General features: G+C 55.0%; 1 protein-coding gene and 1 long non-coding RNA gene across 2 annotated transcripts in view; both read left to right on the forward strand.

Annotated features, from left to right (window-relative positions):
• The window catches only part of KAZN (kazrin, periplakin interacting protein), a 159,221-nt gene that overhangs the window by 102,630 nt on the left and 30,678 nt on the right, over positions 1-25,913 (forward strand). Inside the window, exons 6-8 of the mRNA XM_042996204.1 lie at positions 893-1,023; positions 3,843-3,893; positions 5,255-5,378. Of these exons, the coding sequence (XP_042852138.1) occupies positions 893-1,023; positions 3,843-3,893; positions 5,255-5,378 (306 nt within the window). The remainder of the gene's footprint in view (positions 1-892; positions 1,024-3,842; positions 3,894-5,254; positions 5,379-25,913) is intronic.
• LOC122241124 lies at positions 22,647-25,546 on the forward strand. Its single transcript, XR_006221105.1, has 3 exons — positions 22,647-22,789; positions 23,399-23,642; positions 24,682-25,546. It is a non-coding gene; the product is annotated as an uncharacterized LOC122241124 (long non-coding RNA).

Genomic DNA, 25,913 nt, shown 5'->3' on the forward strand with positions numbered 1-25,913 from the left:
TGATGTGAGCCAAGGCTGCTAGGGTGGCCGGGGCCACCTCCCTTTGGGCCTTGGGGGTTTTCCCCCGCAGGGTGACCAGATGCCCCGCTCTACTGCAGCGTGAGGAATGGAGTCAGCAAGGACTCCCGTTCAGTGGAGGCTGGGAGGCCGCACGGTCTTCCCGGTGACAGACGGCAGTGGCTTCGGCTTGGGTAATGACAGCGGGGTTGGAGAATAGTGGATGTCTTTGGGGCGCCTGGGTGGCTCAGTCGGTTGAGTGTCCGACTTCGGCTCAGGTCATGATCTCGCGGTTCGTGGGTTCGAGCCCCACGTCGGGCTCTGTGCTGACAGCTCAGATCCTGGAGCCTGCTTTGGATTCTGGGTCTCCCTCTCTCTCTCTGTCCCTACCCTGCTCATGGTCTCTGTCTCAAAAATGAATTAATGTTAAAAGTTAAAAAAAAAAAGAAGTGGACAGATTGGGGGTTGTGTTTGAAGGTGCTGATGACTGGGTGCTGGGTGTAGGGGAAAGAGGGGACCCAGCGGTGGCCGCTAGGCTTCTCACTTGGGAAGCTGGTGTTGACCAGCGGTTAGGATTGAGCCAGGTCTAGGGAACGTCCAGCTGGTGAGAGTATGGTGAGGACAGTCATCAAGGTCCCTGGAAACTCGGGCCTCTTCTCCTTCACTGCGGTTACGAGAGGGCCACCTCGGATCCAGAGGCCATGCCGGACCTTCCCAGGAGCTGCCGTTTGGCCGTGTGTGGGTCTGTGGAGTGGAGGGCAAAGGGCTAGACAGTGTCTTCTCTATGCCTCGGCATTGTCACCTGCGTAACGGGAGCACAGGGACGCCACTGCAGGGCGGCACAGGCGAGGACATGCTCTCCACCCCTCACTCACCAGCTGTCCCTGCTTTCCAGCGGTCAGGGTGAGCCCCTGCCACTCGCGGCAGCCCTCTGTCATCTCCGACGCATCTGCCGCCGAAGGCGACCGGTCGTCCACGCCAAGCGACATCAACTCCCCTCGGCACCGGACGCACTCCCTCTGCAACGTAAGGCCAGCAGCAGCAGGGCCTGGGCCCCGGGCCCTTGCCTGGAAACCGCAGGGGCGGGGTGGAGGGGTGAAGACGTACCCGCTGTTTCCTCTCGTCCACCCAGGGAGCACTCTGGCGAAGGCATTTCCTGTTCTGTTCTCTCCTTTTGCAAGAAGAGATGGATGTGGGGAGAAAGGAATGAGGCCTGTTTGCTCCTTGTGTCCGGGAGGGCCAGAAAAACCCAGAGGAAGGCGGGCCTGGGTCGGCTCAGGGTCCGTGCAGCCTGGATTACCTCTGGTCTAGGACTGCGGGCCTCTCCTCAGAGGTTCCTTCGGGGCCTTACCAGCACCCTTCACTTCCATGGAGAGCCAGCTCTCAGTCCTTCATCCTGGGATAAGCCAGGTTTTGTTTTGTTTTTTAGTTTCCAGGAGTCTGGGCAAATGCTACTTCTGGAGAGGTGTCCCACGAATTTATTCTCGGGTTTTTTTTTTTTTCTTTTGCTTAATCAAATGCTCTTTGATGGCATACTGGGCACCAGCTACCAAAAGGTGCGGGTCCCTGGCCACCTCACTCTTGGTGACCGGCAGAGCAGACAGTCGGGCTCCCAAGAAGGGGACGAAGGTGGGTCAGGCATCTGAGGACAGGAGGACACCATGTGGACACTGGATCCGGGGTGTGGAGGCCACGCTACAGTTTTGTTCTGTCACATGGTCGATACGACGGAGGGCGGCTCCCCTGCCGTGAAGGCAGAGACACAATAGAGTTAGGTGTTCAAGAACATGAGAAAGCTTTCTCAAAAATTCACTTAATGTTTTATTAACCAGTGAGACTGATAGGAGGAATGAGGTGAATACGGTAGGAAAGACAGACAAAATAACCATCACTTGCCACGGATCTGCTTTCCTACCTGGAAACTCAAGAGAATAACCTCCAAAGCTATTAGAACCGATAATGACCAAGTACATTAACGGGACTGGTTGAAAATCAGTGTAGAAAAATCAGTAACTTTTCTATATATGAATAATCGTACTGGAAAGTTTTGTCCAGTCTACAAGAACAATGGAGAGTAGCTAAAGACTACTACTAAAAGTAGCTAAGCCTGAAATGAAAATAGTTGCCTTCACCTGGCACATGGACCGTAGGGATCGCTGGCCCGGGGCTTCATTCAGCCCAGGCAGGATGCCAAGAAGGTCGCTTCGGGCCTGAATCCCACTCAAGGCTGGGATTCTTTGTTAACTGGGGCTTTAAGGAAGCAATCTGTTCTTCTCTAGTTCCCACGACAGAACCCCGTGACAAAGGTGGTCTTGAAGGACAGAACGAGGGCCACTAGCGGGCCTCTGACATCTGTCCTCTGGTTCTGCGGGACCACTGATGGGCTGTACTCACAGCCATGTGACTTCGACCATGGGCCAGAGACTTAAGAGTAGCCATGCACACCCCAAATGAGAAGACCTTCCCAGGTGCCATATTTTGTCTTCTTGTGGTGGGCCCAAGGGGGCTCTGATAGCCAAAATCCCGTAGGAAAGCCCATTCTCAGCACGGGTTCTCTAAAGACCTCTTGAATTGCATTTGGCCTAGCCTTTTGCTCAACTTGGCCTTGACACATACCGGCTGCTACAGGTGGCAGTCCAGCATATTTATTTCCGAGATCACAGGGGCCCTGCTGCCAGGAAATGGGTGCTTTGATAAGCCAGTTGTCCGCACACAGCCATTTCAGTGGGCACCGGCTTCATTCTCTTCCCCATTAAGGTAGACCTATCTCAGTGGCCCCCCAGATTAGTTTCTGTTTGCAAACCTTGGGCTGGGACTAAAGACTAAACTAGCATTTGTTCCATTCCCGCCCACCCTCAGCCACGTTCATCCCCCATTTCAGCAGATGTGCACACAGGTAAGCCAAGAAGAGCCTAGAAAAAGCACCAGGTAACCCTGTGTTCTCGGGCCTTGGACCTGGTACCAGCAAGAACAGGCCAGCCCAGACTAAGGACTTCCCCATCCTCTTACTCTGTGGCCACTAATTTAGAGCAGAGGTGGGGACCAAGTGCAGGGAAGTTGAAGACTGATGGACTTCGGCCCAAATGACATTGTTTTTTTCATGGATATTTTGCCTGCAATTCTGGAAACCACCATCAGAGGCCCCCCCTACTAATGACTTGTGATCCGTTTGCCCCCCAGGCAGGGCAGCCAGAGTCTGGGCTGTAGCGAAGGCTTTGCGTCCAGCCACCTTTGCCTGCCCACAGGAAAGCAGCACTGGACCAGGAAGAAACAGTCCCAGATCTGTTCCTGTTCGGCTTACAATTAGTTCCATCACGTTGGGTTGTCCAGAGCCTCTCTGGATCTGTAAATCGGGCTAATGAGCCCTGCCTGCACCCCCAGAGAATAAGAGATGCGTTGAATTGGGGGGGGGGGGGGGGAGGGATTAGAAGCTACATGGTCTCCCGTGTCTTCCTGTCCAGAAATTTTTTTGTGTGGTCTTTAAAACCATATTTCTTTATGAAAAATCCCAAGTATAAACAACCTCCAGTCCCAACTTGATGGGCCAAGTGGGACAGGAACTTAGAAGCCTTCAGTTGACTGATCTGTTGATCACTGGGTGTTGGGTGGGGGAAGGGGGTCATTGAGAGACCTGAGGAGGCAAGAGCACCCCAGGACCTCTGGACCAGGCAGCGTCTTGAACCCCAGGTGCCATTGCTGAGCCATCTGGGAGTGTCTGCTTCAGGGCGGGTGGGGGTGGTCCCCAAGAGAGGGCTTCCTTCCACGGAAGGCCCCACGGGCCACGAGCCACCTCTGCTCCCACGGGTCTCGCGTCGGTTTCATCTTCTCCCTCTTTTTGGCTGCAGGGCGACAGTCCCGGCCCAGTTCAGAAGAACCTGCACAACCCTATTGTACAGGTAGGTGTGCCTCCCCTGGCCATTTGGGCCCACTCCCCCACCCCTTGTTCCCCTGGGCCCTCGGCATCCCCACTTCCATTCTTGGACACCCAAGGCAGAGAAGAGTGAAGCCGCTGCTTCAGTCAATCCAGGTTTGGCGTCTGAGCCAGGCTCAGTGCCTCGTCTGCCCTCCCCTGTCCCCTTTCCAGTCCGTGGACCCACTCAGTGCATCATACATCCTCCGTCCCACTGCCCTGGTGAGTGGCTCCTGGCAGCCAATGGTTGATGACCCAGGCCAGAGGCTCACTGGGTCCCCTGCTGCAAGAAACTGTTCTTTCAGTACCCTGTCAGCAGTGAGGAGGGGACCGCAGGCAGGAAAACCTGAACTGAGAGTCGAGAGGGGTCTCTGAGAAGGACGCTCTAGTCCTGGGGTCCCCAGATGCTGGTCTGTGCACGGCCCATCTCCATCAGGATCCACCAGGAAAGACTTTGCAAATGCAGATTCCGGGGGCCTTTAAGCCTGAAGGATCTGAGCCCCCAGGTATGGGATGGGCCCTGGAATTCAGGTAATTCTGGTGTGTTTTGGGCACCATTAGTCTAACCTCCATCTTTTGCCCAATGACACTCCGTGTCTTTGTGTAAGGCACTCGACAGTTTGTAAAGCCCTCCTATAGACACCACCCTCTGGCCCATTAGCCCGCACAGGAGGCTATCTCCGACATCACTGTGGTCTTGGGCTCAGAGAGAGGCAAGGGGCACTCCAAGAGCCCATGGGTAGTGACCTAGTTAGGACGGGAACTCAAGCTCCAGCCTCCCTGCTCTAGTCCACCCTCTTGGCCAAGGCCTTAAGGTCCAGGGCCCTTGCTCGTGGCTGGCACGAAGCTCAGGTCGCCCCCTTCCTCATTTTCCGGGCTCCCCTGGGGCTCCTTTGCCATGGGGACTTTCTTTTTACAGGCAACCCGTACCCCTGCCGCAGTGGCCCCGCAGACGAGGCCTGGGGCCCAGCGGGAGCCAAGTGCGCAGACGCGCTCCTGCAGGCCCTCAGGAAGCACCCCAAGGGTGTGGGCAAACTGACAGCTGTAGAGCGGCAGCTAGCGGTCATTTAAAGGGTTATTATAACGCGGCACTGCTGTAAGCACGGTGGTCCTCGCTGCCACCCTCACGGCGGCCTCGGGTGGGTCCCGCCGTGGTCCCAGAGAGCTTCCGCAACTGGCCCAAGTGGGCTCCGCCAGCGAGGAGGGGCAGACCCTGGCATTTCACCCACCCGTGGCCCCTGCCGCCCCCTGTCCCTCCGCCCCTCTTCCCCCGCCCCCCCCACCCCGCACCCAGCTCAGGTGGCTTTGTTCTTCTCCTTCTACCCCGCCGCCCGCCCGACTCCTCAGTCACTAGAGGATCTTGAAGACCAAAAACGGAAAAAGAAGAAAGAGAAGATGGGATTCGGCTCCATCTCGCGCGTCTTCGCCAGAGGGAAGCAGCGGAAGTCCCTCGACCCCGGCCTCTTTGATGGTACCGCCCCTGATTATTACATAGAGGAGGACGCGGACTGGTGATACCCGCCTCCCTGCGCCTGCCGCGCGCAGGCGTGTCTGTGCGTGTGGACGTGCGTGCGAGCGCGGGGGAGGGGGGGCGCGGCGGGGCGTGCGTGGCGGGGCGTGTGCGGGCGCGAGCTCCCGCGCACGTGGGTGCTGGGCGTGGCCGAGCGCGGGCCCCGCCCCCTGCGGCGCCACCTCTGTAATTGATGTACATACTCCAACCGTGTGTGACTCTGTCAACTCTCTGTCGTCCTCGGAGCGATACAGTCGTGTTGTTAATCTGGGTTTGTTTCTGTTTCTTTTCCGTGTTTTGTTTTTTTGCTTTTTGTTCGGTTCGTTGGGTTTTTTTTTTCTCACCCTCCCCCCCCCTTCTCCTCCCCTCCTCCTTTTTTATGAAACTTGAAAACTTGAAGGACTGCTGTGTATTTGTAAATAACAAAACTATTGTGCACTCCGTGCTTGTAAATGTCCCTTGTCCAAACTGCTACTCTTGGAGCCCGTCTGCCCAAGGATGTGGTCTGTTTTTGCTGTCCCGTTCCCCCGCCCCCCAGGTGTGAACGCGTGGGACCAGACCCTGTCCCCGGGGCGCCGAGTCACTTTAATCCGCATCTGCCCAAGTGGTCGGGTAAGGTCGGCTCCTCGCCAAGACCCGGAGCCCGGCCAGGGGATGGGGGGCGGCGGGGGGGGAGGGGGGCGGCTTACCTTGGCTCGGCGTGCCGGAGGTCAAACGGGCTCTTTTTAACGGCCTGCCAGTTTTTAAATTGCGTTGCCGTTTCTTTCTTTATGGAAAAAAAAAAAAAAAAGAAAATTGTTCCGTTTAATTTATTTGCACAAACGCAGAAGACTTATTCTATCTAAATTATTACATAAATATTGGAATGTATATTTTTCCATGGGGTGGGAGGGAGGCGGGTGTTTTGTTGACTTGTCTGTTCTATTATCATGCTGCTGCCAAACTGTGCAAGGTAGACTTTAGGGTGGCCAGAACCCAAGGACCATTGGATTTCAAAGCTTGCTTTTTTCCGTTCTTTCTTCTCTTTCTCCCCCGTTCTTCGGCCCCTGCATGGAAGTGCACTCCACCTTCCTTCCCACCCGTAGCTCTTCCCCCTTTCTAAATATCTATTTATTTATCTGAAATAAGGAAAACTGACCTCAGTGAGCAGAGGGCCAGCTGTGATGGTCACCTTCTCTCGGGTCTGTCTGTTGTGAGAGCGGTTGAGTTCAGAGTGAGACAGCCAATCACATGACCACAGGGTATGGCCACAGGGACCCTCGGCCCGAGTCGGTGCCACGAGGGGCCTCGAGAGGCCATAGGTTCTTCCCTGCAGCTGTGTCTTTCTCATCCTCGGGTCATTCTGCATGTTGGCCAGGCAGGTGTCCTTGGGGGAGGCACCCACCTCAAGGGGAGGGCTGCTGGGGACACAGTGTCCGGCACCAGAACCTCTCTGCCCTCCCCATTCTGGCTGGTTCCTCCAGCCACACTTAATAGAATCTCCCGGGATCCCTTGGGCCCTGTCCTCCCAACTTGTCACAACAGCCTGAGCCCCCTCACCCCAGGAGAGAAGGGCTGGCAGGAAATCGGCCCGTTTGGGGAGCAACATTGGCCCCAGGGAGGCTTCACCAGCAAAGGAACCGTGTGCATTGTAACGCCAGGTGATGGAGAACTCGTGAGCTTCTAAGCCAGGGCCTCCTAAGGCCTAAAACTAGCTTAACCTTTTCTTTTGTTGACCTGTGGATTCCCCCCGCCCCCCCCCCCCTTCACCTTAACTACTAACACAGCTCGATGACCCGCACCCTCTGCACAACAGTAGTGGCGCTTTCTGCTAACTGTAACATTTTCAGCGCTTACAAAGAAAGGAGATTTGAAAGTGCTGGAGAATCTCTATCAGAAAGATAGGATATATTGTCCAAAGTCTCTAAAGCAAACAAAAAAGCACCAGTAGGCTGTTCCCTTTCCTTCTGACTCGGTGGGGGCCGGGGGCGGGGGGGCGGTTGCTGGGCAAGAGCAGGCAGGGTACCTAATAAGGATCTTTCGGGCCTCCTTCGGCTAAGCTGTTTAACCGAGCCTGGCGGTGAGGGAGCGCGGCCGGAGCGGACATCTTTCTCTACGGAGAGAGACTTTAGAAAACACTTTTCTTCCCCCGTGATTTTTTGTTTCCTTTCGGTTGATTTTTATTGTTTGCCCTTTACTTATGAGAACATAAGATTGCAACCACTCCTGGTAATGATTCAGTAGTTCCTTTTCATTTCAGTTTTTGTAAATTAGGAGATAAATCTAAGAGTTACTAAGGATGATTTATTTAAGAGAACTACGTCAAATAGCGAATGAGTTATGGGTAAATTAGTTGAAAATAACTTTTCCCATGGGGAAGGTTTCTCGAAGGCATGGATGCAAATATAAAATATAAAAAAAAAATCTAAATAAAGCTTATTTTAAAATATTATTGAACTCTATGTTATTTGAGTGCTTCTATCTTGCTCCGGGCGGGGGGCAAAGCCCCTGCATGGCCTGCTCCCTGAAATTCCAGGGCTGGGTCCGGAGGGGCTGAGGAAAGCTGGCTGAATTCTGGCTGAATTCTGGGCCCGTGGTGGGGGCGGAGGCCAGGGTGGCCTCCCAGAAACCTCTCACCTTGGCCGCCCTGACTGTAATTTGGGGGAGCTGTCAGCATCCAGGGCTGCCTGTGGTCCTATCGTGCCACCTGTAAGCCTGGCACCCTGGCCCTGAGTTCTCCAGTCCAGCGGCCCCGGTCAGCTTTCCTCTGCTTCCTTCTCTCCCCGGCCATCCTTCCAAAGGCCCAGAAACGGGCCTGTGAGTTTGGGGCATGTTACTTCCTGCAGACCTCAGTGGGCCTCTGCATCGTCCCAACGTCCCACCTACCCTGGGGACAGGAGAGGAGCTTAAAAGAGAAATCAATGGAGTCACAGGACTTTCCTGATCAAGCCAGTGTGGGCCAGGCTTTTTCGAGTCCCAGGAGATCCCTCCGATGCAAAGCCTGGGCCTCTTCCCAGTGAAACTCCACAGTGTTGCCCGAGAAGAGGTCACCCTGGATACCCAACCCCCGATTGCAGCCAGGGCCTTCGACCTCTATCTCCCAACTTAAAGACAAATCCTCTCCAGCAATCAAACTGATGGAAGCCCCTGTCATTTCTGCTGGAAGAAAGCTCAAAGTTCTATGATCTATGAACCATGCCGAGAAGTCGTGCAGCTCAGGACTTGGGGAACTTAGGGACGTCCACCCCGGCAGTTCTCAACCTGGCCACACGTTAGAATCACCTGCAGAGCTTGTGAAAACCGTTAACCGATGCCAGGCCACATCCCTGAATCAGAGCGTGGTTAAGCCTTCTCTGGTGCATTCTAAGGTGCAGTCAGCATGGAGAACCACTGGGCTGAGGAGGGTGAGAAGCCCAAACTTACATGCCACTGCTCCCCGCTCTCTGGCCTCATGCAGACATCACTAATCAAAGAGCCCCTCCCACCCAGCCCAAAGCAGCCTCTGATTTCTTCACTTTACAAAGCCTCAGACAGCCCCTGCCGATCAGTTAGACTTTGGCATACGAGGGGAAAGCCTTTCTGTCATCCCGAAACTAACTCCACCACCCCACCCTACCCGCCCTGGACTGATGGGAAGAACTTTGGCCCAGAGAGGAGTGACCTGGCCAAGATTCTAACTATCGCTCCTCTAGCCCTGTAACCTTTTCAAGGGCTGAGCCATACCTCATTCGAAGCTGTGTAGCTCGACTCAAAAGCCACACTACCTCCTTTGTTAATCTTCTCCGAGACCTTGCCCCCAAATGGTCCGACTTCAAGTGGTACCTATTAGAAATTGAAGTCGGGATGCCCAGGCATCTAGGGCCAGGGTACAGCCCCACAGGTTGCGTACTGCACTACTCCAGAAGGCACTACTGTGGAAATGGTGCCCTGAGTTGTACAGTGCACAACCTGCACAGCTGTACTCAGTGGCCCCTCCACGTGCTCTCCCACCCGTGCTGGCAGGCTCCAACAGATACAACCTAATAACGTAATAATAATATCTAACAATTATTAAGCACTTCCCACGAGCCATGGTCTATGCTGCACATTTTACACGCATTAACTCAGTTAACCCTCCCATAACTGACGAGATCACTACATTTTTGATGAGAAAACTGAGGTTAAGTAAATCGTCCAGGGTCAAGGGGCTAGTAAAGAACAGAGCTGGATTTCAAACCTAGGGAGTCCATAGTGCCTTGGCCACTCTACCACCTGGGCAGTGAGGGGCTGGGCCTGGTTGGCAGCTCACCTTGCCCACCAGGAGTCTGTGGCACAGCCTAGCACTTCCTTGCTGGTGGGACTGCACCTACTCTATCCATTCCGGCAGCCTTTTACCCCCAGGTCAGGGAGCCCCACCCCTGGGAGGAACTGGGGCAGGCAGACTACATACAAGCTCTTGTCCCGCACTGGTGCTCCATCCGGGCCAGAGGCGTGCCCCCGTTTGCCCTGCTGCAGGACCCCTCGCTGCACAGAGCTGCCGCAGTCTCGGGGTTAGCTCCGCCCCCGACGTGAGGCAGCGTCTCCCATCCTGGCCACAGCCTGGGCCCGGGAGCCACCCACACCCACGCCCAGTGGGGAATCCCAGTGCCGTGTGGCTGCAACATACGGGGTCACCAGCCCTTTGACCGGGAGTTTTAAAATAGCTACAGGGCCTCTCACCCAAAACCTGCATTCTCACAACGCGGGCCTCACAGACACCCCACCCCCAGCCCATCTGCTCCCAACAAACGGCTCCGAAGTGTTTTCCATTCACACCCCACTAGGTGGGGCAAACACTGCCATAGGCCCACATCTCCCACCTGTTCCCATTGTCGAGTAGGAAAAGAACTTGGCGATAATAAAGTATCAGGAGGGAATACATGCAATCACAGCTTTATCTTAGAAGAGGGTTCATAAGCTTAGGTTATGAAGGAATGCCCTATAAACGTGAAGATAACGTAGGAGTTTGATCTGGACTGTACGTTAGAAGCGTTTGAACATAAACATCAGTGCATCGCTAGTGAAGTGTCACGGTACAGGCCAACGGCGGGTGTAGATCTTGCTGGCAGCCGGGGTGTGGACAGTTCATCCCAGAACCACCGCCACCTGGGGTCGTGAAGCCCACTTACTGAAAACATACGCAAATATGCAACCCTGTGTGTACTCTTAAGGGCTCTGACCACCGTCCCCAGCAAACAGTCCATGAGAACATGATCCCAAGAGGACTGATCTTTAAGCAGCAAGAACAGCAGTAACTGAAACTCTTGCCCCGGTCTTCCTGAACGTGGCAGGACCTCCCATTGCCCAGCCCGTCCCCAGGAAGGCCTGGCGACATTGTTGGGCTGCTTGTAGCAGTCGCCCTTCTGAATCCGAGGCCCCAGGACACGCGGGCGGACTGCTCGTCTGCATTACTGAGTTTCAGGTTTTGTCTGATTGCTTTCTTAACGGGTTACCAGTAAATAGCAGTTAATTGCACCAAAACAAGAGAATCTATGAAACTGCACGCCGTGCTCCCTCTGGAGGACCCTTGCAGCCCCTCCCCCTCCCCCTCCCCAGCGGGGCCAGGCCGTGCCTGGATCATCGCTCCAGCTCTGGCCCCTGCATCTGATTTCAAGCGAGTTGTCTCACCCGTGAGCCTCGGTGTCCTCTCGTCCTCTCCCCTCCTCACAGGCTCAGAAATGAGCGCTGCATGCGTTTTGGAGCCTGGAAAGCACTGGCCCCACGTGGCCCGCATTCCCCCGTGATCTGAGTGGATTTAAGTTCCATCGGGGGTAGGAAAAAAGTGTGGAGGCGGCTTGATACACATCTTGAGCGCAAAGAGGACCCAAGCAAAACTTGTCCCTGGGGATAAAACCTGGTCATCAGGCTGTGTGGACCTGATATCCCTCCAGCTGTGTACCCTCTCCTCAGAGTCCAGATGTAGTTCCAGTGCTGCTCTGTGAGAGAACCCAGGCTTCCCCGCCTCAGAACAGGGAGGCTTGGACCTGGTGGCCCAGAGCATCCACCAGCCGTGACGCCGTTCTTTCTAGATTCGAAGGAGAAACCTACTCCCTGCTGTGGCCAGCACAGCGATTAGGCTGCCCAAGCCTAAGTGCTTGGGACAGAAGCCCCCAGGTCACCCCGGGGGGGCACACGTATAAGGACACGTGTGTCAGAACTCGGGGCCAGCCCGGTCTCACGTGCCTCAAACTCTGTGCAAATATTCACTTATCTGATCTTCCCAGTAACCCTCCAGGATAGATACTGTTATTATCCCCATTTTATAGATGAACAAACCAAGGCACAGAGAGGTCAAGTTTCTGCCCAAAGTCACACAGCCAGGAAGAGGCAGAACCGGGTTTCAACTCCAGCACTGGTCTGACTCCAGAGTCTATGTCATCAGTAATTGTGCTGTATGGTCTCCCCCAGGGACAATATCAATAGGAAGCTTCAGAGAACTTAACAAAGCCTCACTAGCCCAGCCCCATGCAGGCTAGCTCTTTGGGGCTCAGTTTTTCTACCCAACAGAGGAAGGAAGTGGAATAAGCAGTAGTTTTCAAACTGTGTTCCATGGAACCCTTGAGGGTTCCTCAGGTCACTCCAGAGGCTGCCATAGCTGATAAAAGAATCAGCAGGCAGGGCTCCGGTCCTACCTCCGGCCACAAGCTCTGCTCTTATCTGTTGCACGCTGTACCTCCATGCAGGAGTCCATGTGGAGGGTCCCACGACAGGAAAAAACATGAGAAAGAGGGAGGGGGGGGAAGAAAAGAGAACCACACACAGATCGGTAGTTGAGAAACCTGACCGCGCCTTGAGTTTTGAGGATACAGATTCCCAGGCTCCATCTTATATCTACTAAATCAGGTCTGGGGGGGTGAGGCCCTGGGATCTGTGTACCGAGCAAGTTCCCCCTTGTGGGCTCAGCTGCCAGAGGTTCGTTCCACGGGGCAGTAGCTGAGGGTGGCATCCTGCCCACGGGTTTCAGCATACACTTGCCATCGGGAAATTTCCCCAAGGGACCATGACTAGGGAGGGCGAGGCTGCCTTTCCGGGGCAGCTCCAGATCCCTCGGGGAGGGCGGAACCATGCTCAGGCCAGGCCCTGAGGAGCAGAGAGCGAAGGGGTCTGGCATTGGCATACCTGCTGCCCCCCCACCCCCACCCCTGGGCAGAACCCCCAGCGGTACACCTGTTAGAGTCACAGAGAGGTGCCCAATTCTAGAGGCACACAGCCAGGAAGGGGGGGGGGGGACAGAAGTCAGACCTGGGTGCAGGCCAAGTTCTGAGCGTGGCACCTGCCATCTCAGACTTGGCCAGGGCCCGACGGTGCCCCGTGGACAGCAGATGCTGAGCCCTACACATTGGGAGCCAGGCTGCCCGAGCTGTGCCCCGGGGAGCAGTCTGGGCGATGCTGCTACTGAGGGAGGGGCCCAGCAGGGCTCTGCCCAGACCATGCCCTCAGGCTCCTAAGGAGGCCCAGCCTGCAACCCAAGAGCCCCACCACCCCAGCCCAGTGCAGGCGGGAGCCCGGAGCCCGGCTCTGGACTTCCCGTTCCCAGCGTGGCCAAGGACTCGCTGTGTGACCACTGGCAAGTCAGTCCCCCTCTCTGGGCCTCAGACACCCTCCAAAATAAGCCAGGGCAGTGGTGGCCTGTGGCATCCTAGGAGTCCTTGATGTCTGAGGCCATCTCCCCCCCCCCAACCCCAAACTCATGCCCTTCAGCCCAAAGGCCAGTATATTTCTCTTACAGATACGATTTCGTTGGCACGAAGGGTTTGCAATGCCAAGGCAGTGTGAAACCCTAACCCGTGGGTTCGGTCGTCTGATCTCTGTCCCGTGGGCGGCCTCAGACCTCCTCCCGCACCCCTCACCGTGGAGAAGTCGCTCCCCTGGGCACCCCCAGACCCCTCAGCCCTGCTCCGCACCAGGAGGAGGTGGCCCAGACCCCTTCCCTCCTCACTCTGGCAGAACGGGAAAGCCCGCAAATGGAGGGCCCGAGCCCCGCCCCAGGAGGCCACGTCCAGGTCCCCTGGTCCCCAGGTCCCCTGGATGAACCACAGCAACATTACATAGAAGAATGCCCCTGCCAGGGAGCAGCCCTTCACAGTTTGTAACGCTCTTTCTCGGGCAGACCAGGGTCAAGGCTAAGAGGGTGTGCCCTGGTAGCCCTTAGTCCTGACATCGGCTCCCTGGTAACCTCAGGCAAGTCAGTGAACCTGGCTGGGCCTCAGTTTCCTCACCTGTACGCTGGGGACAATAAAGCATCGTCAAGGGGTGGCCGCAAGGAGGGAAGGAGTTCCCGCATATGGAAAAGGCTTAGCTCAGGTGGCAGTAAATGTCAGCCGCGATGATGTTGGTGAGGACAATGACGGCAGTGATCTCATTTCAGCCCCTCACCCGCCCTGTGAGACGGGCAGGCAGGCCCCTCAGTATAGGTGTGAAGGAAGCTTAGTACAAGCGTGAATTAGAGGTGAGAGGGCTCTCGTGGCTTCTTGCCCACTCCCCTCACATTACGGATGGGAATGGCTGAGCCGGTTCTAGAACCCAGGCTCTGAGCAGACCACAAGATTCGGGGCGCGGCGAGGGGGGATGGCGGGGAATAAATGCTTGGGTCGTCTTGGAAACAATGCCGTGTCTCTAACCCTTAGAGAATCAACACAACACGTTAGCTCTGTAAGGCTCTGACAAGTTCTGCAGTGAAGAAAAATACCACACTTTTTTCCACCTCGTGTTTCCCAAACTTAATGGACCACAGAACCATGCATTTTTTAAGGTTTATTTTGATAGAGAGAGAACACAAGCAGGAGAGGGGTAGAGAGAGGGAGAGAGAGAGAGAATCCCAAGCAGGCTTGCACAGTGTGGAGCCTGACGCGGGGCCCGAACCCACGAACCGTGAAATCATGACCTGAGCCGAAACCAGGAGTCAGATGCTTAACTGACCGAGCCATCCAGGTGCCCCAAGGACGCTGCGTTTTTTGTCTAGTTCCATGGAGCACCCCCTACCCCTCTGGGACATGTGACAATGGGCGACTCCTTCAGCCCCTGTATCCTGTGCTTGGAGGCGCTAAGCCAGTGGTTCTTTGGAGAGCTTGGAGCCCACCACACTTCTGACATCATTTAGCCCTGGAAAGTTCCTGAGGCTCATGTGGGATTCCCACGTGCCTTAAGGAGTGAGCCAGGATCAAGGCCAGGTGGGCCTCTTTCTATCCCCTTTGCTTAGTTAGAAAGGACCTGAGTCAGTATAGGGCATCTGCACACGGGCCCCCGCGGGCTGGCTAAGAAGTGCCAGCCCCAGGGTATTTATCTTGTGGCCGTCCCGGGTCCCAGGCATAGGCAGAGAGGCCCAGTCCATTGCCACAGGGCCTTGGACAGGGACAGGAATGGGCACATCCTGCCGGCACAGCTGGCCCCGCCTGCCCTGTCTCCCCACCAGCTCTGAGCTGCCTAATGGCTTTCCCCAGGACAGGCCACAGACATTGGTGGCACATCCAAGCTGGGTCCGTGCACACACAGTGCCAGCTCCCTTCCTTGCTAGGACACCGATGTCTCGGGGGGGGGGGGGGGGGGGGGGCGGCACGGAGCCTGCGGTTGGGGGCGGGCAGGCCAGGAAGGAGAGAAATCCGCCCCTAGCAGCTGTCACCGCAGACGTCAGTGCTGTGGCGACAGGGCAGGAGGCTCTCGACAGGCCAGAGGGAATCTGAGGGCCTGTCTACAGGCTCTGAGGGTCAGAGATGACAGGCTGGGTCACCAACTGCAACTCGCGTGTGAGAGCCACTGCCAGGTCCCCTCCGTCTCTCCTTGCGTGTGCGGGAAACACACGATCGTTTCGGCGACAGCCTGCACCCAGCAGAACTGATAAAAACCAAGCAGTGCAGGGAGGAGCGTTGAGGAAAGACCAGGCTTTGGAGCCAGACCTCTGGGTTCGATCCCAAAGAAGCCACTCACTCACCCAGTCCCTTTGGGCCTCGGTTTTCCCCTCCATGAGATGGACACAAAACTGCCTATCTCCTGAGGCCACTGCCAAGATGACGTAACAAACGGGCAGAAGCGTCCAGCCTATGGCAGCTGCGTGTCTCAGCGTGGCAGGAGACTCACGTGAGAGGAAACGTGGGCCAGTGGCCTAAGACACGGACTCTGCGTCCTGGCTGTGCGTTCTGTCCACACCTGATTGACGTCTCTGAGCTCCACTGGCCTCATCCGTGCAATGGGAACACAGCCGCTCACTGAGCAGGAAAGCACCGGGCAAGCCCAGCCATCACGGCGGGGGCCTCCCGATAAGAGCTGGAATGTCTTTCCTGAAACCCTCTCCGCTTTAGGTCAGCTCTAGCGGCCCCGCCGCACAGTGCTGTGGGCGATGACAGGGGCTCACCTCCACGAGCACTCTCGGGAGCCAGCACCGAGCTGCACGCTTACGCCCCTCATTCCCGCTATGTCCCGGTCCCAGAGGCCTCCGGCAGGTTGGGAAGAGGGTACCCGGCGGCCCCGCAGTCTGGCCCCTCCTAAGGAAGCAAGCCCCGCTGGGCTCTAGTGCTTCCAGACCTCCTGATCTTTCAAAAGAAGCCAAAAATGCCACAGATACACCGCAGTTCTTACTACTGGCAACTCAGGTTTTTTAGAAGATCCGTGTTCTTTAGGGGAAAAAAAATTTCCACGGCCCCGGTCTGTCTCCAGGCCACCTGCTCTGCCACGTCCGCTCTGGATTCCCTCTGTCCTTGTCTTTCCCCTTGATCGCAGAGCCCCGTGTGCCTGCCCGGCCACAGGCGTCCATCTCAATTTGACACGTGTCCTCCTTCACCAGAGGGCCCTGCGGCCCTTCCCTCGATGGGGAGCCCGGCAGCAGGGGACCACGCTCGTTTCTGAACCCAGAGCAGGGCTCCCAGAGCTTGGGGTGTTGAGGAAGTAGCAGGTGCCCTCCGAATTCTGGATTCGGCACAGGAATCCTGAGCCCGCCTGGCCCCCAGAGGGCCGTGGTCAGACTCGGGGGCAGCCTGCCTGCGGCCCGGAGCCCAGCCAGGGGACTCCACCATTTCTCGTGGCCGCGCTCGGTGGGATTCAGAGATGGAGAGGGTGGCAGGGGAGGCCTCGCTTCACCCTCAGGTGGAGGTGTTGATGGGCTGACAAAGGGGGACCCCAAGCTCTCCCAGAAATGCCAGGCGGATGCGTGGTCACCGGTGCGGAAACAGCCGTAACCTGCAGGCCCAGGGATACGGTGTGGGTGTCAGGCTGAGGACGGAGGACAAGGACTGGCTTCTGGCGGGGGGAAGAAGGGCGTAGGGAGTGAGAAAAGCCGGGGGAGGAGAGGAGGACGCGATCTGCAGACATTTCCTGAGTGCCAGGCGAGTCCAGGCCCTTGACATACACTCAGTAAGTCATTCGACAAACACGGGCTGGCCGCTCCCCGTGTGCCAGGCCTAGGGCTCGGGCGGAGGATGCAGGTGTGAACACGAGACGACAGAAGTCACCCTAATGTAGTCCTCACCAAAATCGCATGAAGGGTCTGTTATGGTCCCAACCTTACAAGGGAGGACACGGAGGCTCAGACAGGTGACAGAAATAGCCGAGGGGACATAGCACGTGATGAAACAAGGATAAGAATTGGGGTCCAACAGCGCCCTAAACCCAGACAGGTGCAAGTACAGCTGACAAAGCCAGGAGCTGTCAGAGTGGCTTAGTCCCCTCTCATCTCCAGAAAGTCAAGACCAGCACCAGCTTCTTCCCTGACAATTCCAGTTAGGGGTCGAAGTTGTAAGAATGCCCTCCATGAGCCCCACCAGAGCTCGCTCTTCATTTTGAAGGACATTAAAGATCTGCTCAGAAGCATCTTTGCTCTTCCTAAATTAGCCTTGGTGCCAGAAACAGTGTAGCTCATCGCAGGTACAGGAAAGTTCCAGGCAGCTGGGAGTATTTTGAAGGAGGTTGGAGGCTGGACAGTTTGCACTCACCGCTTAGGATGATCCCAGAGAGCGGCATTGGCTCTGGGGGCCTCGCCCTGAGCCAGAGGTCCACAGATCCGACTCGCTGGGGGTCCCCCCTGTGCCAGCGAGCAAACGGATAGGGTCCCACGACCATCCTGATAACCGCAGTCCACGGGACTCACAGAAGCAGGCTGAGCCGACCCAGAAAGGACCTCAGAGGTCCTGAGGGCCAGAGGGGAGCCGGGAGGGCTGGGAGCCAGGCTGAAAATCCCATCAGGGAGCCCGGGCACAGCTGGGCCCTCAAAGCACACAGCAACTGGATGCTCTAACCTGGCCTCCCAAGAGCCGTACAGACGCAAACTCGTCCTGTCTCCACGGGGCCCTGGGAGACCTACCCTTCTCCAGCCCCCAGCCTCTGCTTCCTACAGGCCTCACCTCCCAGACCCGCCCATCGGTAGAAAAGCCAGTTAGGAAACTAGGCCCTCAAGAGTACTAGCCGTGGGAACACAGGGGGAGGCCGCCCCCAGCATAAACAAAAGGGCAGAGAGATTTCAGGCGCAGATCAGACTCTAAGAAGGTCTTCCCAAACGTGGGCACTATTCGGTGGGGGGCGGGGGGGGGGGGGGGAGACAGGTCAGCAAGGAGCAAAAAGGAAAGCTTCTTTCTACATTGTTAAAGCAGACAGTGGCTGTCATTGGATGACACTGCACCTGCCTGCCCTGGACCTCGTCTCCACATCTTGCCCCTAAGTCTGTAAAATTAAGAAATACTTGCCAATCAGCTACCCGGGAAGTGAGTACAGTACAGAGCAGGTGAAGCCTTGCCCAGTCCAGGAAATCGATTCCCTGCCTCTTGGGAAAATTCCCCAAGGGGCTGGCGGGAAGTGGTGACGGGGGGGGGGGGGGGGGGGGGGGGGGGGGAGGAGGGAAGATGTCCTCTGAGGTTGGGGACAGGGGTCTTGTCGCCCCAGGGGACAGACACAGTGAGCACAAGCTTAGGGCCTTTGCCAGGCACCAAAAAGGAGGGGAAAGGGAAATATGTGAGGTTTTCTCTGAACGCATCAAACAGTTATCGCTGGTAAGGGCTGAACTCTGTCTGACTTCTATGTGTGCTTTGTGGTTCTGTGGATTTTCTTTCTTATTTTTTTAATGTTTATTTATTTTTGAGAGAGAGAGACAGAGAATGAGCAGGGGAGGGTCAGAGAGAGGGAGACAGAATCCAAAGGAGGCGCCAAGCTCTGAGCTGTCAGCTGAGCCCAACGCGGGGCTCAAACTCACACCTTGAGATCATGACCTGAGCCGAAGTCGGATGCTTAACCGATAGAGGCAGGTGCCCCGGTCTTGTGGATTTTAAAGGACATGGGGGGAGGGAGTGCCGTCAGCTTTTGAGCTCAGGGCCTCCAAGCACCCGCTGGGCACTGGGGTCAGGGTGTTGTGGGCGGGTGGCGAGCCCACCGGGGTCCCGCCGTCACCCCAGCAGCTACGTGGTCAGTGACTCGATGCCGTGTGAACCCGTGTTGTCGGTCTGGCACTCCAGGGTCTGTCTTTTGCACATCTTTCACAGGGGCTGTGACTGCGGGCTCCAGCAAAGCATCTCCATGCAATGCAGCGGCTGTTATCAGGCCATAAAATGTTACTTTCTCATATTATAATGCAGAATTTTAAAAATGAGAATTCAGCTTCTGGCTGGATAAGTGCTGACAGGGGGCTCCCTGCCACTGCCCAAGGGCAGGGAGTTTTGACCTTACTTGGCTGGCAGAGCAGGGTGGGTCTGAGAACAGAGGGGCCCCGGGGCGGAAGGATGGAGGCGCCCGGAGCAGCCACACTGTGTGCTCACTGGCATCTAGGGTGTGGAGGCCAGGTATGCCCCTAACCATCCTCCCCGGCGCAGGACAGCCCCCACGACAAAGAATGAGCCAGTCCCAAATGTCATTCAGCAGCGCTGATGTCGAGAGGCTGAGAAACAGGAATGAGACCATCTGGTGTGTTCAAGAAGCTGCAAGCAGCTTGATGTGGCCGAAAGGAGGTGGGACGAAGAGGAGCCTGGAGGGAGAGGCCTCCCTCCCTCCTTACCTCTCATCCTGCCTGCTTTCTTTTAACCAGCGTCTCTAGAGCACCTTCTGTCCAGGCAGTAGAGGGCAGGATCCGGCTCATACAGGCTCACAAACAGATTTCCTCGCTCACATCCAGCGACCTCTTGCTGGTCAGTGAAATCGGCCACGGTGGGTGAATCTACACCACAGAGATCGGCAGAGATTGAGCCCTTGCTGAGGGCCAGAGATACCGAGGGAGCAAAAGCAGGCCCCGCCCCCTTCCTTCCGGGGTTGCCATTCACCAAGTAATCCCCTGACCGTTCGTTAATTTCAGCCGAGAGAAGCGCAGGCAGAAAGAGCCCCTGGGTTCATGAGAGCCCCGCGAGCACACGCACCTGGAGCGGAGGCGTGCTGGTGACCGGCCTCCCCCAGGTGACCTGAGAAGGGGTCCCTGGAAGAGGCAACATTTCACTAGAGCCTGAAGGCTTCATAGGAGTTCACCAAGCAGATAAGCCAGTGGGGGGGGGGGGGGGGGGGGGGCGGCTTTCAGGCAGAGAGCAGCAGGTGCAATGGATTCGAGATGGGGAGGGGATCAGGAGTGCTGGAAAAGTACCAGAAGCCCGGGGTGCCAGAGAGGGGGTGAGGGACAGAGGAGAAGCCAGCCAAGGGCTGAGTCGCAGAGAGTCTTGTCATGTAAGGAGTCTGGGCTTCATCCAGGGAACCGGTGATGGATGTTGAGCAGAAGAGGTCCCTGGGAAGATTCAAATTAAAACAAAAACACCGACTGTCTTTTTCCCATAACTTGGGCTTCTGCCGATGGCATTAAGCATCACCGTGAACCAGACTTGGGTGGTAAAGAGGTGCAGAGACCTGACCTCTGACCTGGGAACTCCCTTTGTGGCAAAGGCAGATGGACAGACCCGCCCACCAGCGGTGCCCACAGAACGTGAAGAGCGCTGGGTGGACAGTGCCCTCGGCCAAGAGGGACGTCCTCTCGGGGCCTCGCGGAGCAAGACAGACCGGGGACCCTCCCTCCACAGAACCACTAAAGCTAAAATAGAGCATACTTCCTCATGTATCTCCGACATCACCAAAAGTTAGGGATATCCCCAAGTTGCCCCTATCCAAAACTAAGAAGCTGTGAGCTAACCCCAGAACGAGGAGCAGTGAGTGATAACTCAGTGTGGAAACCGGGGTCTGTCCTGGGAACAGATGCTGATGTCAGGACTGTGTACCCGGAAGTCCGTGTCAGGGCGTGGCACAGCGAAGGAACAGAGTCTGTGGTCCCTCGTCCTCCCAGGTCCCTCTAACAGGAACGAAGTGGTCCCTGCTGCCAGGTATCATCCCCATTCCCTATCTCCTCCTACGCCGGCAAATCCTCTCTGGAGGACAGCACCTGCTATTTAGACCCTAGAGATTCCCAGAAGATCAAACCTGAGTTCAGCACGCATGCAAATCCACAGAAAAACACAACCAATCTAGAGCCTCCACGGCCTTTTCAGATACAGGAATTACCAATACCAAATATAAGCTAACACGTAGGTCGTTCTTTAAAAAAAAAAATTAAGATGAGGGGCACCTGGGGGGCTCAAGTGGTTAAGCATCCAACTCTAGAGATCAGCTCAGGTCATGATCTCACAGTTCATGGGATCGAGCCCCACGCCAGGCTCAGAGCCTAGCACGGAGCCTGGTTAGGATTCTCCCTCTTCCTCTCTCTGTTTCTCTTCCCCCACCCCCTCAAAATAAATAAATAAACATAAAATTTTTTTCAAATTTAAGATGAAACCATAACATGAGTAATCAACAAAAGACCATCTAAACAGACCAGGAATACATAGTAACATTTAAAAAAATAAAATCTGGGGCGCCTGGGTGGCTCAGTCAGTTAAGCGTCTGACTCTTGACTTCGGCTCGGGTCATGATCTCACGGTTCGTGGGTTCGAGCCCCACACCAGGCTCTGCAGTTGGCAGTGATGAACCCTTCCTGCCCCTCCTCTGCTCGTGCTCTCTCTCAAAATAAGTAAAGCTTAAAAAAAAAAAAAAAAAAAAAAACTTAAAAAAATAAATACATAAAATCCAAGGCTGGATTAACCAGCAGTGTAAATATCCGAAGAGAGGATTTTAAAAATGGAAAATAGGTGTAAGGAAATTACCCAGAATGCAATGCTGGAAATGCTGCATTCTGGGAAACCGTGGGGAGAAATTAGAGTTTTCTGGTCCCCCACAATAGCCGCTAGCCACACATGGCAACATAAACCTGTATTTGAATTAAAATTAAATAACAACTTAAGCTCAGTTCCTCAGCTGCACCAGCCACATTTTGAGTGCCCGCAGTCATATGTGGCTAACAGCTGTCACATTGGACAATGCAGATTATCCAACATTTCCACCATCGCAGAAAATTCTGTTGGACAGCACTAGGTTACACGAGAGGGAAGACAGAATTAGAAAGCCCAGTCCCAGCAGGAGAGCAGATGGAGAGAATGGAGAAGAGGTAAAATTTTAAGAGAGAATGCTCGAGAATATTCCAAACGTGAACCCACAGATACCAGAAGCACAATTTACATCATTCGGAATAAGAAGACATCCACATCTAGCCACATCGTAATGAAACTGCAGGACCACAAAGGCAAAGACGCAATCTTAAAAGTAGATAACAAAAAGAACAATTTTACTGGCGACAGCTGCCTTCTCTTTAGCAAAAAGGAAGACAGAAGACCGTGGAGCCATGTATTCAAGGTGCCAGAAGCAAATGATCGTCAACCTAAAACTGTGTGGCCAGCAAAGCTCTCTGAAGGACAAGGGGGAAATAGAGGCTTTTTCCCCCCACATAAACAAAAGTTGTAAGAGCTTACCACCAAATACTCCCAGAGGAAATTTTAAATCGCGTCCTTCAGGAATGAGAAAAATTACCTTAGAAGTAAGGTCTGAGACACAGGAAGTGATGAACCATGTAGGGAAATTATTTCAGGTCAATACGATCAGCAGAAAATAACCATGATGATAATGTCTAAAATTATGGGGCTTTTTCAAAGGACAGAATTAAAATAATCGACAGGGTAGGTTATAAGTCAGAAAGAGTGATCAGAATGTTTTAAGTAACTTATAATTGAGGACAGAGCATTAAGATCCGCTCAACCCTAGGTTTCAAGTTAAATACACGTAAGTTTTCAAGGGAAACCATTAAAGAGTGGTTCTAGAATTCAGCACACATCAGAATCACCTGGGCGGGGGAGGGGCTTGTTAAAATGCGGATTATTTGGCCCAACATTCAGACCTTCTGCTCCAGGAACTTGGGGGGGGGGGGGCAGTCCTAGAATCTGCACGGCTAACAAGTCCCCACGTGCTGCTGATGCAGCTGGCACAGGGACCCCACTTTGAGAACCACTGAACCAAAAACAGAGAAACAGGACGCTTCACTTCCAAACCAACAGAAGGGGGGAAATACGGTGAGAAAACAAACAAAACCTTCCATCTAATCCAGCTCTGTCCAGCAAAAATACCATGAGTCACACATGTAGTTTTAGACTCTAGTAGACACATTAAAAAGTAAAAAGAAACAGGTGAGATGAATTTTAATAATATCTGATTTAACCCAATACGCCCCAAATATTAGCATTTCAACATGTGATCAATATAAAGATTATTGGGATTACTTCTTCTTTCTTTGGACAAAGTCTTCAAAACTCAGTATTTTATACCGTAGACACTTCTCAATGTGGACAAGCCGCATTACAGGTGCTCGATAGCCACGTGTGGCTTGTACCTACCATACTGGACAGAGCCAGTGTAGACCGTTTGTGACATGAACTTGCAGAGGACGGAGGCCCCCACGCAGCCCCTGAGCACCCACTGAATGCCAGACACTGAGCTGAGCACTTTGTGTGGATGGTACATCCCCTCACTAATTCCCACTTAGGCCTGTGAGATTAGACATTATTATCATCCCATTTCACAGATGGTAAAAGTGAGGCTGAGAACATTCAAAACACTCTCCCAGATCATCTGGCTGGTAAGCAGAAGAGCCGGCACTTAAACCCAGGTCTCTTGTATTTCAGTGCCAGCCTCAGAACCTCAAGTTTTCCGTAAAGGATTTTCTGTAACAAGCCAGATAGTAAATACCTTGGGCTTATTTGGACCAGCCGATCCATCAGGTGGGAGAAGGTAGAACCTCTTCTGCCAGAGCCACCACAGTCCCCTCCCCCACCGTGTGCCAAAGGACCCAGACTGCCTCTTGGCGACACCTCCTCTCAAGACTCTGCCAGGGGCTCGGCCAGCCTCTCGAACTCACCAACTGTAAACGTGAGTTATGCCCACTCTCAGGCTGAGACAGAGGGGAAGTAAAATCCAAGATTGATGGAATCCTGAACATAAAATCTGGCATCCTGCTGCCTGCATTTTGGAAAGTACCCTTAATTAATGGTTTATGACCCCAAAGACGCCTCCCCCTCAGCCCTTCTGCAGCGTCGCCTTGGAGCTCCGTCCTGGGTGCTGGGGGTGGAGGAGTTTGCGGGGAGGACGTGGCGGCCGGGGGGCGGGGGTGGGGGGGCGCCGATAGCTGTTCTCAAAAACCAGAATGTGTGGTTTGCTCGTATGAGCCCAGCTCAGCCTCTGACATTCCTCGAGCCTGGACACCATAAGTAATGGGAGTTGAAGAGCCAGCTCTCATCACAGGCCCGGGGCCCCCTAACCACAGAATGACCCGCACACGGTCACACGCTTGGGAAAACACGCACGGGGGGGGGGGGGTTTGCTTTTCCTCTTTGCCCACTTACCTGAGGCTCCCTCTCCACCCTCCGCTCACTCTCTCCTTCCTGTTTACCTGTGTCCTTGTTGTTGCTCTCAGTCTCTCTCCTCTCACTTTCTCCGTTGCCTATCTTCTCCTTCCTTCCTCTTTCCTGTGCCTCCTTTGTCGCCTTTATCTGGGGAGGCCCAGCCACACACCGCCCACCCGGGTGCCGGAGAGACAAGCCCACCCCTCGCCTCGCGGGGAGCCCCACCCTCCCACCTGGACCAGGCCAGGGTCCAGCTGGGACGATGCGTTTCAGCTGGGCTCGACACCAAGCGGGACCCCTGTAAGCACCTGAGCCGAACTCAAGCCACGTTTCACCCCAGGAAGGCAGTCCTCAGGGAGGGGCCCTTTACTCCCAACAATAACCACCTTCTACCCGGTGCCCACGATAGCTTCGCGTTCAGAATTTATCATAGTCATTAACCTGGGAGGTAGAGAGTATTGTTTTTATTCCCATTTTATAGACGGGAAAACTGAGACTTGAAGAGGTGAAGAAATTTGCCCACAGCCAGGGTCTATTCAACCCTGAAGCCTGGTCTCTTTCCACAGGCCCGGTCCAAACGGACAACACGGGCGGTGTCTCGGAATTTCAGGTAACCAGATGTGGTGACGTTCGTCTCTCATCTTCCCAGAAGCACGTAACAGAGGCAGGACCCGGCCACAGGAACACAGGAGCTTTCAGCTCTCCAGCCCAGGGAGGGCACCCTGTTTGGGTGCCACTGATAGGACCCAATCAGAAAGACTTCCCTGCAAAAGCCAAACCTGTCCTTGGGAGCCGGGGACCAGCAAGAGGGACACCGAGGCTGGGAACAGGCAGCTCTGTCACCAGGCAGAAACTTGGGGGCCCCCAGGCAGGGCTGCAGAGGAAGCTGCTGCTTCCACATTCCCGGGCGTCATGGCAACATGTGCTCGGACTGGGGACCAGCGCAGAGCTCTGTGCACCATTGCTGTTTCCCTGGGGGCAGGGCTGAGGCCTTCCATCTACCTGAGAAGGGAAACAATGTTTCAGTAGCTTCTCAAACCTCCCCCATCCGGCACAGACCGGCCCGGGAGTCCCTGAGTGCCCAGAGCAGCCCAGGAGAGGAGGCAGGTGGCAGGGAACAGTATCATGCCAACCTTACAGAGATAGAAACTGAGGCACAAAGCAGCATATCTGCCCACCCTGAATTAGGTCGCTCCGCCCAAGTGCCCTGCAGAACCAGGAGTGACATCTTCCTGGCTGGCAGCTGTGGGCTCCCAAGGGTCCCTGGCTGGGCAGTTCGAGGCCCCCGGTGTTAGAGAGAGAAGTTTCCGCAGAGCTGGATGCATGCGTGGCCACCAAAATTATGCAGCTGTTTCCAAAGAGTTTAAATGGCAGGGGCAGGGGAGGGGGTGAAGGAAAGCAGCCTCGTAACTTGAACAAGGTTTCTAGGCTGTGGTTTTCAAACCACGTTATTGGGGCGGCTGTGGTTTTCAAACCACGTTATTGGGGCAGTCGGTTAAGCGGCTCAGTCGGTTAAGCGTCTGACTTCAGCTCAGGTCACCATCTCGAGGTCCATGAGTTCGAGCCCCGTGTCGGGCTCTGGGCTGATGGCTCAGAGCCTGGAGCCTGCTTCCGATTCTGTGTCTCCCTCTCGTTCTGTCCCTCCCCCGTTCATGCTCTGTCTCTCTCTGTCTCAAAAATAAATAAACGTTAAAAAAAAATTAAAAAAACAAAACCACGTTATTCGTTATTCAGACATAATGCAGTCAATGCAGGACACATGGGAAACAGGAAAGTATGCACACATGCAAATACTCTT

Source organism: Panthera tigris, chromosome C1, assembly GCF_018350195.1.
Source record: "Panthera tigris isolate Pti1 chromosome C1, P.tigris_Pti1_mat1.1, whole genome shotgun sequence".
Classification (NCBI taxonomy): Eukaryota; Metazoa; Chordata; class Mammalia; order Carnivora; family Felidae; genus Panthera; species Panthera tigris.